This window comes from Taeniopygia guttata, chromosome 1 (genome assembly GCF_048771995.1).
Source record: "Taeniopygia guttata chromosome 1, bTaeGut7.mat, whole genome shotgun sequence".
In the NCBI taxonomy this organism is placed as follows: Eukaryota; Metazoa; Chordata; class Aves; order Passeriformes; family Estrildidae; genus Taeniopygia; species Taeniopygia guttata.
In genome coordinates, this window is record NC_133024.1 from 107,122,363 (window position 1) to 107,133,652 (window position 11,290).

Below are 11,290 nucleotides of genomic sequence, written 5' to 3' on the forward strand. Positions count from 1 at the left end.
TTTTTTAATTATATCCAATGTAGGCCTATGAGGAGGAGAACCTGCTGACTAGAAAGCAGTTTGAATGTGTTGCAGCTGAGCCAGTGAAATCCATCTCACCACCTTCCCCTCTGCACGGGGGATTTTGATGACTTTGATTCTGAACTCTGTCATCTCTATGCTGTGAAGCCTCATAAGCACAGATACAAACTCTTTTAGTAATTTAAATAGTAGTAAAACTGTAAAACTGTACCTATAGTAAAACTTTAAATTTTCAGAATGTTAGTGTCATTAAAAAACTTGCCTTTCCATCTCTTTTGCTTTAAGTACTTGTGCTCTGTGACCCCAGTAGCTTCTTTGCATGAGGGTAAGTGCAAACACAAACCATAATGACCAGGGAGGTGTTTCTGTGACACTTACTCCCCTTTTCAAGTCATTTTAGATTAGACATTGGATGGTAGTTTCAGAGGTGTTTGCAGCTGTCATTCTAGCACAACCCTGTTTCTTTTTAGAAAACTTTTATGTAACAAATACAGCTGCTGCCACATATGCTTCCTGTGTCTGAAAACAGATGCTTGGTGGAACATGGGAGCTAAAACCTCCAGTTACTCAATGGTGATTTAGATTCATCAAAATAGAAAAATGGCCCTCAGTGGGCATGTGGTGCTTGGCTGCAGCTTTCTCTGAGGAGGGGAGAGACAGAAACCATTCCATACACGACTAGTGCCCACAGAGCCCTCACCTGGCAGAGACCCAGCAGGCAGAGCAGCTCACAGGCAGCACAATATAAATGTGACAGCTTGGCTTTGGAGCCACAGTACAGCTGGGTTTATTGCTGCATTTACAGATATCACCTCTGGGCTGATACTCCCTGAGAGACAAACTGGTGCTGGCTTTGAGCTGGGAAGGTCCTGCAGCACACAGAACTTCCTGACTCAGGATATTCTGATGGGGGTGTAGACTGGCTCTGTGCTTTTATCAACACCATGACTGCGCTAAAAAAAATCCCTCTCCAAATTAAATGGGAACAAAACGCCCTGGTCAGACTGCAGAGACAGCAAGGCACATCCCAATAATCAGGTAAGAATTGCTCATTACAGGAACTGCTCTCTGTATTAGAGCAAAGCCTGTCTGTCTCTATATGGCAGCCCTGTACTGATGCATGCAGACTACCAGAAGCTAACAGTTTCTTTTATGGTGTATTTAAAATATCAGAGTGCTGACATTCACATCCAGCTCTACAGGGCTTAGCTGCAAGCTGGGATTTTAGTGGCTTCTGTGAGTGCTTTAGATTGCATGAATCTGAGTGAACACAGCAGACTTTGTACCGGTGGCACAGATCGAGTGTAATGGGATCACAGCCATCACAAAGGTAAGGAGTGACTGGCAGACACCCAGCAGGCAATAAGGGAAGTAACAAATCTGCTCCCTTACTTCCACTTTCACACTTCTCTGTTTACATCAACAAAACCTGCGTGGGAAGAACAGCAGGTGTCTTTCATCAAGAAATCATACATGGGAACACACAGCACCCTCTACATGGGCTGTGCCTTAATACAAACCCTTCTGTCCTGTTAATAAGATCCCCATTGTTAACCATAACTCAAACCCCTGATTGCCACAACAAAGAAAATAGGTATTGCTAGAAAATACCAGTCAAATGTTGTGGGCTTTCATAGTCTGCAAATCATAGATTTAGCCTTAAAATGAACTACTTGGAAAAGCAGATAATAATGTTCAGCATTTGTTAGGAGAGTTAAAAGTAGCTCTTGTTTTCCATCTTTCCCCATCAGAGGATGGGGAAAAGAAAGATGGAACACAAGTTTACTAGGACATTATGAAGAATGAAAATATTTTTTCCAGAGTTTCAAAATAATCTTTCTGTAGTAAAAAAGCTTTAACTTGTACCATCAAGATTCGCAGTACGGGAAAAGTGGCAGAAATAGAAGTGTAAGAAATTTAGCCAAGCCTGGAACAGGATTTCTAGAAGATTTTGTCTCTAAAATGCATCTTCAGCATATTTCCCAAATTCCCACTATTGGAGACAAGTGAAGGGAAGTAAGAGGAATATTTTTTCTGTTACTTTTTATATTGATCAAGAACACAAAGCAAAAATACAACTAAGGCAAAACTTTATTTTTTTTTTTGGTAGAAAGAAAAATTAAACAGTCATATAATTAAGCAGTATTTCCTAGGGTTCTTCTGCAGGAGGACCTCCACCAAGCCTCATTAAACTGATAGTCTTACTCAGTGCACCTGGTTTTCAAGTAAAACAAAAATATCAAATGCGATTACAAGTAGCTGTGTGGAATATTTCTTCTGATCATTGCACCTCAATACCCATGACAGGAGCACAACAGCCACCACTGGTTTTACTCACCCACTTCTTTAACCATACTGATCACACCTTCTAGTTGCTGCCTCACATTTTTTTCACATTGCACAATCCCAAATATGAATGAAACGAATGTATTTTTGTCAGTTCCACAGTTTGGCTTCTTGGATGCTGGAACCTAATTCAGAAATTTCTATCCTAACCCAAATAATGCTTAATTATTAATCTACATTTGAAGGTCAGTACAACAAACACACATTTTCACACAACAATTGCCTTTGGCAAATGCAGTATTACAGTATTCATTTTACTTGCACTTCAGTAAAAGCAGAATTTTATGTCTGCAAAGCAAGACATTTTGAACATTATTGTAAACTACACGTACACAGGGCTCCTTCTGTAGTGTCACACTAGCTACACGTACACACAATTTAAGCAGCAAAATATTCTTTAGCTTGCTCTTTGCACAGGACTCTTATTTCATACCTTAATAGTCAGTTATCTGAAAAACAACCCAAACCAAACAAAACTGCATAACAGTGCTTTAATATTAATTTCTTAAAATTCAAAACAGCCCTACAGTACTGTTAGGCTGTTACCAGTCTCTTTCAAAGATCTACAGTATAAACAAACAATTCTATCCTTAAGCAGCATCTGAGCAAACAACTTAATGCAGCTGCCACTTAGTGGCAGCAATCATTTAGGCATTTTTGGTATTGATACATCTCTTTATCATATAATTTGTGCATTTATCAACAAAAAATGTAGGCCCCAATCCAGCAAATACTTGCAAGTGTGCAAATGCTTTTCTTCCACGAGGAATATTTCAAGTTAAGACTCATTAGATGAGCTAAGTTAAGAACTTGCATAAATCTTTAAAGGAGGCGAATTCTTAGTGCTGAAAACTTAACTGTTTTATTTGACAGGACTAAGATCCAATTCTAGACTTAGAGAACATAGGAGAACTCTTATAAAGAACAGATATGTTACCTGGATAAACACTCTCAAAGCTAACAAGAGCCTCTAGAAATGTGTGTGCCTTCCCACTGATCCCTTTAATCCTACCTGGAGTATGGGTGCAGTCATATTGCCCCGGCTCCTGTGTGAGGAATCAATAAAGTGCTTGTCACAAATTCTGTAATCATGGAATAAAATCAAATTGAAGTACCTTCAGAATGTTTTCAGATTTATAAATGATTAATTAAAGGCTGGTGTCAGATCCCCAGCATGTTTCCCTGAATTGCTAACAAATATTATGCTCTTCATTTGAAGACAAATTAGAATTCTGCTAGGACTGGGTGTATTTCACCTCTGTCCCAGCAAAGTCCTCCTCTGCCTCCAGGGGGAAAGCTTACCTGGATTTAGTGTCCATGTAAACATTCATGCTTGACCAAAAAGTGATGCTCATGCAATTTCACAAGCACCTGCACTCCAAGGGAGAGTTTGCTTTGTTTAACCAAGCATGGAGAACCAGTATTGTTTACAGTATATCCACTATGAATTGTGTTCATAATTTGTTCTCAAAGGCACCATAATCCTGAGAGGTCTTGCTTGCCCTTTGACATTTCCTTTGATGTGTTTTGTTCCCCTGGAATAAAATATCTTTGATATTAGCTTTGACATAAATTCTACTGAATTTTGTGGCAACTTCCCATTAACATACTTCTAAATATTTAAATTATTAAAATTTTCTCTTCAGATAGATATTATATTTATATATATTAATTTTCTTTGCTAGCTTTCAGATAACTAATCTACGAGAACTGGCTTAGACTGTATGCTCTCTGTAAAGAACTTCTGTATGCTGCTCATACAGAAACAAATAATAGTTTGAAATATTTAGCTATGGGTTAGGATGATTTATTTTTTTAAAGGCTTCGGTGTTGCTTCTATTTCTCTTCCAGTCAGCTACAGGATAATAGCAACAGCAAACACATTGACAATGCAGTTCATGGTTCGGTTTTCCCATCTCACTGTGCAGGTTCCTGGAATAGATTATTACAAAATTAAAATAGAATTCCATTGTCTTTACTACAGTCACTTTATTGAAGTGTAAATTATGCCAGATTAGGATGAATATTTAAATTGTAATTTAAGGGAAATAATAGTATGTCAGCTTGACTATAAAAAACTAAAATCCTCACAACATTTTATTAACTTATACATTGCTTGCTACCTAATATGAGACTTGTAAGATTAAGAAAGTTAACAGGAAAAGACCATTCCAGTATCTTTCTTTAAAAACTGGACTTGCAAAAATCCTTGAAATTCCCATACTGAAACTGGCATGACAATCAGACAAGAAATCAGAAATATATTTACTTTATGCTGTTCTTCCTCATCTGTTGTATCAATGCCTTATAAGCAAAAGAAATATGAAGATTAAACTTTATATTATGATTTCTTTTCAAGTTGGTTGACTTTTTGAGGCTCTCTCTGTTTTTTAAACTCAAACCTTGGCACAGTCTTCTAAACAGACCTTTCTGTATCTGTGACAGACAACAAATTATTTTAATACTGTTTTTCCCTGTGATATTCTCAACGTGTGAAAAAATCTATTTAGAACTAATTTTGAAGCAACAATGCATCCAAAGCCTTGCTGACATTTACACAACTGAAACACATACTTTAAGTCAAATTATTTCTATTTTTCACTAAGTTATTTTCTCCTCTAAAGTAGCTGTCCCCTCCCAGCAGGCAGATATGTTTAGGGCAACCCACGTGTATTTACAGTGAGCAACATTTTCTGCTTCTTCAGCTGAGAGAATTAAATGTTTTGGCTCATTTCAGAATGAAAGGTTTTTCTGTTCCTGCTCCTCATAATTTACAAAGCAACTGCTTTCAGTGCCTGCACTGACTGATAACATTTTTGCTGAGATTGTAAACAAGCACCTCATTCTCAAAATTACTGCTTCCACAGCCATTCCCAAAAATGTCCAACCCAACTACTACAACTGAGCAAGAAGTAACATTTCTCTTGTTACAAATTTTCTATTTGGATGGGGATACTTACCATCAGTTGTGGTATCCCAGAAGCATGAGCTTGCTGTGTGAAGACCAGCTCCACTCCTCTGCATCACTGCACAGGTAACTGCAAGATACAGCCATAAAACCAGAGAATTAAAGCAGAAGAGGTGAATCATTCAGCATTTACAAACTCGAGCCTGTATTACATTTCCAAAGGGCTGGCATGTGGCATTCAGCTAAGACAAAACCTTTTTTGACAACCCCTTTGGCCCCAGTATTTTCCTCAAGAATTTGTTACTCATTTCATGATTATTTTTACTCACATGAAGACAACGGCTTCAACAAAACACTGGCTAATAGGATTATGGTTTTTATCCTTAAACTACTTAAATATGGCTTGTGCCCCTCAGAATGGGATTGTAGGTGCTGTCCTCACAGGTACAGCAGAAGTCACACTTGATGAGAGTTGTTTCCCAAAAATACTTGTTGACTCCTCTCTGAAACCAGACTCCAGTAATGAGCAGCTTTTCTAGACTGACCTGCAATGGTCATAAAACCACTGACAACCTGAGTCCAAGACTTTCAAAACAGAACAGAGTGCAAACACTTGCTATTAGATCAACACTCCACAAAATGACCAAAATGGGTTAAACTTTATTATTTACCTTTTTCCTTCCACCTGTATACACATAAATATAATGGGATATGACTTTGCACACAGGACTAAAGTCTTCCAGACGTCTCTCTTTAGAGGAGGCTTAATCTCACTGAAAATTTTATTAAAGATAGCAATTTTTCCAGAACTGATACTAAAATGTTGATATAATTGTCTTGGGTTGCATTACTATCAGGAAAGACCACATAACTTGTAATCTTTTGTTAAGTGTTGCCAGCATGATCAGCCCAGGTAAAACTGCCACAGCTTTACCACAGGTATTACTAAATATCTCCATATCAAAAGAGTTTGGGTGCCTGCTCTGTTTTGTTTATAGCATTCCCCTGAACCTTTCAGCAATTATTTATTGCAACTGCTTGTGCTACAAGTACAGCTGCTTGTACTTACCAATGTACTTATAGGTTTTCCCAAGTTTCACCAGATGGGTCAGTGACTGTTCTACTATAGCAGCAGTCCACTGGTTGACTTTGTTGTGATTATAATCTGCCTTGCCTAAAACATTTTCTATGCACTAGAACAGAAGGGGGAAAAACAGTTACAGTAAACACACTTCAAAATGAGGAATTATAAAATGTTTTGCTTAATCTGAGGGATGTTTTCCTGGCAATTAGGTTACTTTTAATCAATCAAGCTTATTAGGATCAGCTGCGGAACAGGAAGTAAAATGACCCTTTTTGGAAATTCATTTTTAGTACATATTTACCACAATATTACAGGTATAAAAGTGACTAAATATTTCTTGCAGGAAAGGCGTTAGCCATATGCTTTGGATATCAAGTGAATGGATCTATTTGCCAGTGAAGATCAGAACACATCCCACTATTCCTAATGACTGCCAGCTCCAGTTTGGTTTTCAGAAGCTGCTGGGGATGGCACTACCCAAATCAATAATATCAGCTTGGGCTGGCAAGCCATCCAAAATCTTCACAGAGATAGAGTGACAGTGAAACTCACATGCCTGGTTAAAAGATGGGGAAGAAACTCAAGGGTCATATCTTGCAGCATAAACATCTGAACTGTTGGAAAATTTAATGTTCTCCCACAGCTACAGATTGGGCAACACTTGCTTAAACTTAAAATGATTGAAGAAAAATCCTTCTCTCAAATGATAACTCTTAAATTGGATTGTCTGCTCCTGAGAAATTCAGTATTATCTGCTGATGGATACTTCTTAAAGGTGAGGAATTCACTTAAGAAACACACACCTGGAAAAGGTAAGGGAAGTAAAACTGTGTTCTCCTGTGATTCAGTAAGATGTATCCCATGCATTTATCCCCCACTAACAGGCTGTGTAAGAGACCTGTGTCCCAGATTTTGAAAAGCCCAGTTAATTCTGACCGCACACTGTACAAAGCTGGCCAGAGGAGTCAGTGGAAACAAAAAGGCACAAAACACAACAGAAGGCAGAAGAGAGACAAGACCCCTCAGGGATTTTGGTCCTTCCAGAGATGTACCCAGTGCTGGAGCTCCTTGGCCCTGGTTAAGCTTCCAATCAGAAACAGTTGGCTTTACTCCCAGTGTCTGAAGACCTTGTCACACCGTATTGGCTTTACAAGGCAGGGACAGTTACATAAAGGGCTGAACTGTTGTTTATCTAACATCCAAGAGCTTGCTGCTGTGTACTAGAGGAGCTCCAAAAAGCACAGGTGGGAAAGGACCCGCAGAGTCCCTCTAGAAACCCCTGTCTCAAAACACTATTTCCTTGCAAAACCTGAGAGCATCTGCGAGGCACAAGCTTCCCATTAACCACTGTCTAGTTCCTAGGTGTTTAATTTAGACTATCAGACTCCTCACTTTCATCGTGCTCTTTCTCTGCAAAAAAATGTACTTTAAAAGCTAGAACAAGGAGCTCATAGAGTGCAACCTCCCACACATGCCAAGGCTAACTTCCAAGTCTGATAACATTGTTCAAGGCCTTGTCCAGTCAAGTTTTAAAAATCTCTAAGGATGGAGACTCCACAAGCTGTCCCTGCAACCTCTCCAGTGATTAGCTTCTCTCTAGCTGGATAAAGGGGAAAAAACAAATTGGAGTGAATTTCCCTTGCAGCTTCTGACTGTCACACTGACTCTTTCCACTGTAATGCAGATCTGGCTCCCCTCTCATCTACCTTCTCCTCTTTAGGTAGTTGAAGACAGCAATTAAATGAAGCTTAAAGCAGCTCAAAGTTAAACTCTGTCTTTATATAAATACTAATTCTATATAATTTTATATTTATCTGGGGTGGTCAATGAAAATAACTGCTTTGACTACTGTGCAAGGTATGGTAAAGCATTTCTTTGAAACACAGCTGTTAGCTAAAACCTACCTCCTTAACTATGTTGTGGGCCTCATCAGCATTGAAGATCATCTGCAATAGAAAAGAATTATTATTATTATTTCTGCCAGAAAAGTAAACAAATTATAATTTCACTCTACAGCACACATAATGATTAGGCCTTGTGTCTGGTTATTTGCATTGTAGTCTGTTAGTATAATTTTAAAATCTTACTTTTTTTTCCTCAGCTCCATGCATTTGCTATTTAGCATTGCTTTTCTAGTGATGTTCGAGTGGGGCCAAAAGATTCAGATCACAGTGAACTCTGAAACAGGTTCACTTTATGTTTTCTGTAAAGATTAAATTCTGTGCTTGTCACAGGACTATTCCCCAGGAAAAATTAAATGATATATTTTTTTTCCTCTGGGTTTTAATCAGTGTTTTTATTGGAGACACAAACTTGCTAACCCACAGGTTACATCTTGCTTCCCAAGGGCAAAACATGGTTTTGCAAACCTAATACTTGAAACACTGGTTTGCAAACCTAAGATTTGAAACATTGGTTTGCACAGTCATTACCTTACCAAGCACCTTTCTCAAGCACAGAAGAAGCTTGCAGGTTTTAATGCCTCCTATTTTCTGCTCCTTCCTGCTCACGGGCACTTGGCTTGGCTCACAAAGGAACCATGGCACATTCCCTTGCGCCACCCGCCTCTTCCCAGCCATGAACTTCAAACACTGGGGCAGGGGCAGAAACCTCAAGGGCACTAATGTTTAAGTTGCTTGGAGTTTTGGTTGATTTTTAAATAGAAACTGGTGGCCAGAGCCCTGAAGCGGCGTTCGGGGGGGGCATCGGCTCCTCCGCTCCAACTGGCAGGACCAGCCCGCGGCGCTGCCCGGGCCCGGCACCTCCTGGGCTTTTCCCATGGAAATGTTTTGGGGTTTTTTTTTTTTTTCCATGGAAATGTTTTGGGTTTTTTGTTTTGTTTTTTTTTTTTTCCCCCAGGAAAAAATGGCCGCGGTCTGACAGCCCCAGCGGCAGCGCCCCCAGGCTTCTTCCCGGAGGGAACATCCAGCCCGCGGCCCCGGCCCCGGCCCCGGCCCCTCAGGGGCGGGGGGCGCCGGGCATAGCCCCGGGCACGGCGCCGGGCGAGGCGGCGGCCCTACCTCATCGTTGTGGGGGTGAAACTCCTCCATGGCCCCGGCGCGGGCGGCAGCGGTTCCGGCACCGGTTCCGGCAGCGGCGGCAGCGGCGAGTCCTGCGCGGCTCCGCCTCCGCCGGGCAGGGCCGGGCCGGGCAGGGCCGGGCTGGGCAGGGCCGGGCGGGGCTCCCGGAGCCGCCCTGCCCAGCCGGGAGGGGAAGGAGAGGAAAGGTCCCCAGAGCAGCAAGGACAGGGACGTGTTGGAGCCAGTCCAGAGGCGGCCACCGGGTTGATCAGAGGGATGGAGGAAAGGATGAGAGAGTTGGGATTGTTCAGCCTGGCTTGGGGTGACCCAGCTGCGGCCTTCCAGTGCCTGAAGGGAGCCCAAAGGAAAGAATATTTACAGAGTATGTGGTGACAGGACAAGGAGGAAAGATTTCAAACCGAGAGTGTAGGTTTAGATTAGATATTAGGAAAAAATTCTTCCCTGTTCGGCTGGTGAGGCACTGGCACAGGCTGCCCAGAGAAGCTGTGGATGCCCCATCCCTGGCAGGGCTCAGGGCCAGGCTGGATGGGGCTCCCAACAACCTGGGGGAGTGGAAGGTGTCCCTGCCCATGGCAGGGGGGTTGGAACAAGACGGTGCTTGATGTCCCTTCCAACCCAAACCATTTTATGATTCTGTGCCTCTCTGAACGAGTGCTCCTCCCCGGGTTCGACAGCCGGGCAGCCGCTCCTCCACAGGCACTGCCACTGCCCACTGTGTGAGCACAGGCCCTGCTAGGAGCAGGGAATGCTCCTCTGCTCTGCTGCTCCTGTTGCCAAGTCCTTGGCTGGGCATACAAAGCTGCCCCTGGAGCTGTCACCCCTCTGCCTTCCTGTGCTCCCCTTTTCCCTCTGCTCTGAACGAATCGGTGTCAAGCATCCGGCACAAAGTTGCCATTAGTTACTAATAATGTTGCCACCAAAGTTACAAAAAAGGCAAATTTAAGTTATGGTTCCTAAAATTCTATTTCATTATAGAGAATTGATCCTGAGTTTTATTTCACTTAATACACACACACACACATACACACACACACACACACACACACACACACACACATACACATATATATATATATCTATATCTCATATCTTTGCTGTCTCTGAAGTTGCCTGGGAAACAGGAAAGGCACCTCGTAACAAAACTGCAGAATTTTCAAAGGGCAGGGATTTTGTTGTTGTTTCAGTGTTTTTTTTGTTTTTTTTTTTTTTTTTTTAATTGCTATTATTTTTACTGGGGGACTTCTAGGAATCTTGTGTAGATTTCTCTCCTGTGATTTCTCCCGCATTTTCTCCAGCTTTTTCTTGTACTTCTAAACCAAATTAAACATGATAGAGAAGACTATGGCTTCTAGTTTCAGCATCAGTGGAATATGTTTGGACATACAGATACCTGCTTTACAAAAATGTTTCTTGTTCAGTCTTAATTGCACATTCATTGGAAAAATTGTATTTGCAAAACCTGAAAGTCCAGAGGGAAGTAAAACAAAGTGTTTTTTATTGCCCTGCTCTCAACACAGCTTTAATGTTTAGTATTTGCTAGTGGTCATGGAAGGAAAAAATTGAAGGTGAAGACTAAACCTCTTTAAAAGCAGATCTCTATGAGCAAGTGCAGAGGGATCTTGTCATAGGAAAACATGAAAGAAAATCTCCTGCAGTATAAAGGTTTCTCTTTTTTTTTTTCTGTGACCTCTACAGTATTTTTCTGAGCTAAGCTAGGGATGAAATTGCATGCTGGTTTTTAGTGAAATAAAAGCTAGTGGAAGCATTTGTTGTATATGCATTGTGGCATCCTGTAGACAAAGCTAACAGTCCTTAAATAACTTATCCTTGCATCCTGTGGATTTTTTTTATCCTTTGTATCCTTTACATCTGTATCTTTGGATGCAGTAT

General features: G+C 41.0%; 1 protein-coding gene across 1 annotated transcript; it reads right to left on the bottom strand.

Moving 5' to 3' along the window:
- Positions 1-2,094: 2,094 nt before the first annotated feature.
- On the bottom strand, positions 2,095-9,536 carry DYNLT3 (dynein light chain Tctex-type 3). Its single transcript, XM_030282577.4, has 5 exons — positions 9,380-9,536; positions 8,264-8,305; positions 6,345-6,468; positions 5,328-5,405; positions 2,095-4,299 (listed from the first exon to the last, which is right to left on the bottom strand). The coding sequence occupies exons 1-5, from the start codon at positions 9,407-9,409 to the stop codon at positions 4,223-4,225; spliced, it is 351 nt and encodes a 116-aa protein (XP_030138437.1). The 5' UTR covers positions 9,410-9,536; the 3' UTR covers positions 2,095-4,222.
- Positions 9,537-11,290: the final 1,754 nt, after the last annotated feature.

What these genes read in the sequence shown, in the direction of transcription:
- DYNLT3 (XM_030282577.4), bottom strand. Translation starts at nt 9,409, where the DNA reads ATGGAGGAGTTTCACCCCCACAACGATGAG. An exon ending in TTCACCCCCACAACGATGAG is followed by an intron (nt 8,306 to 9,379) that starts GTAGGGCCGCCG and finishes TTTCTATTGCAG; the next exon opens with ATGATCTTCAATGCTGATGA. An exon ending in CCCACAACATAGTTAAGGAG is followed by an intron (nt 6,469 to 8,263) that starts GTAGGTTTTAGC and finishes CTTCTGTTCTAG; the next exon opens with TGCATAGAAAATGTTTTAGG.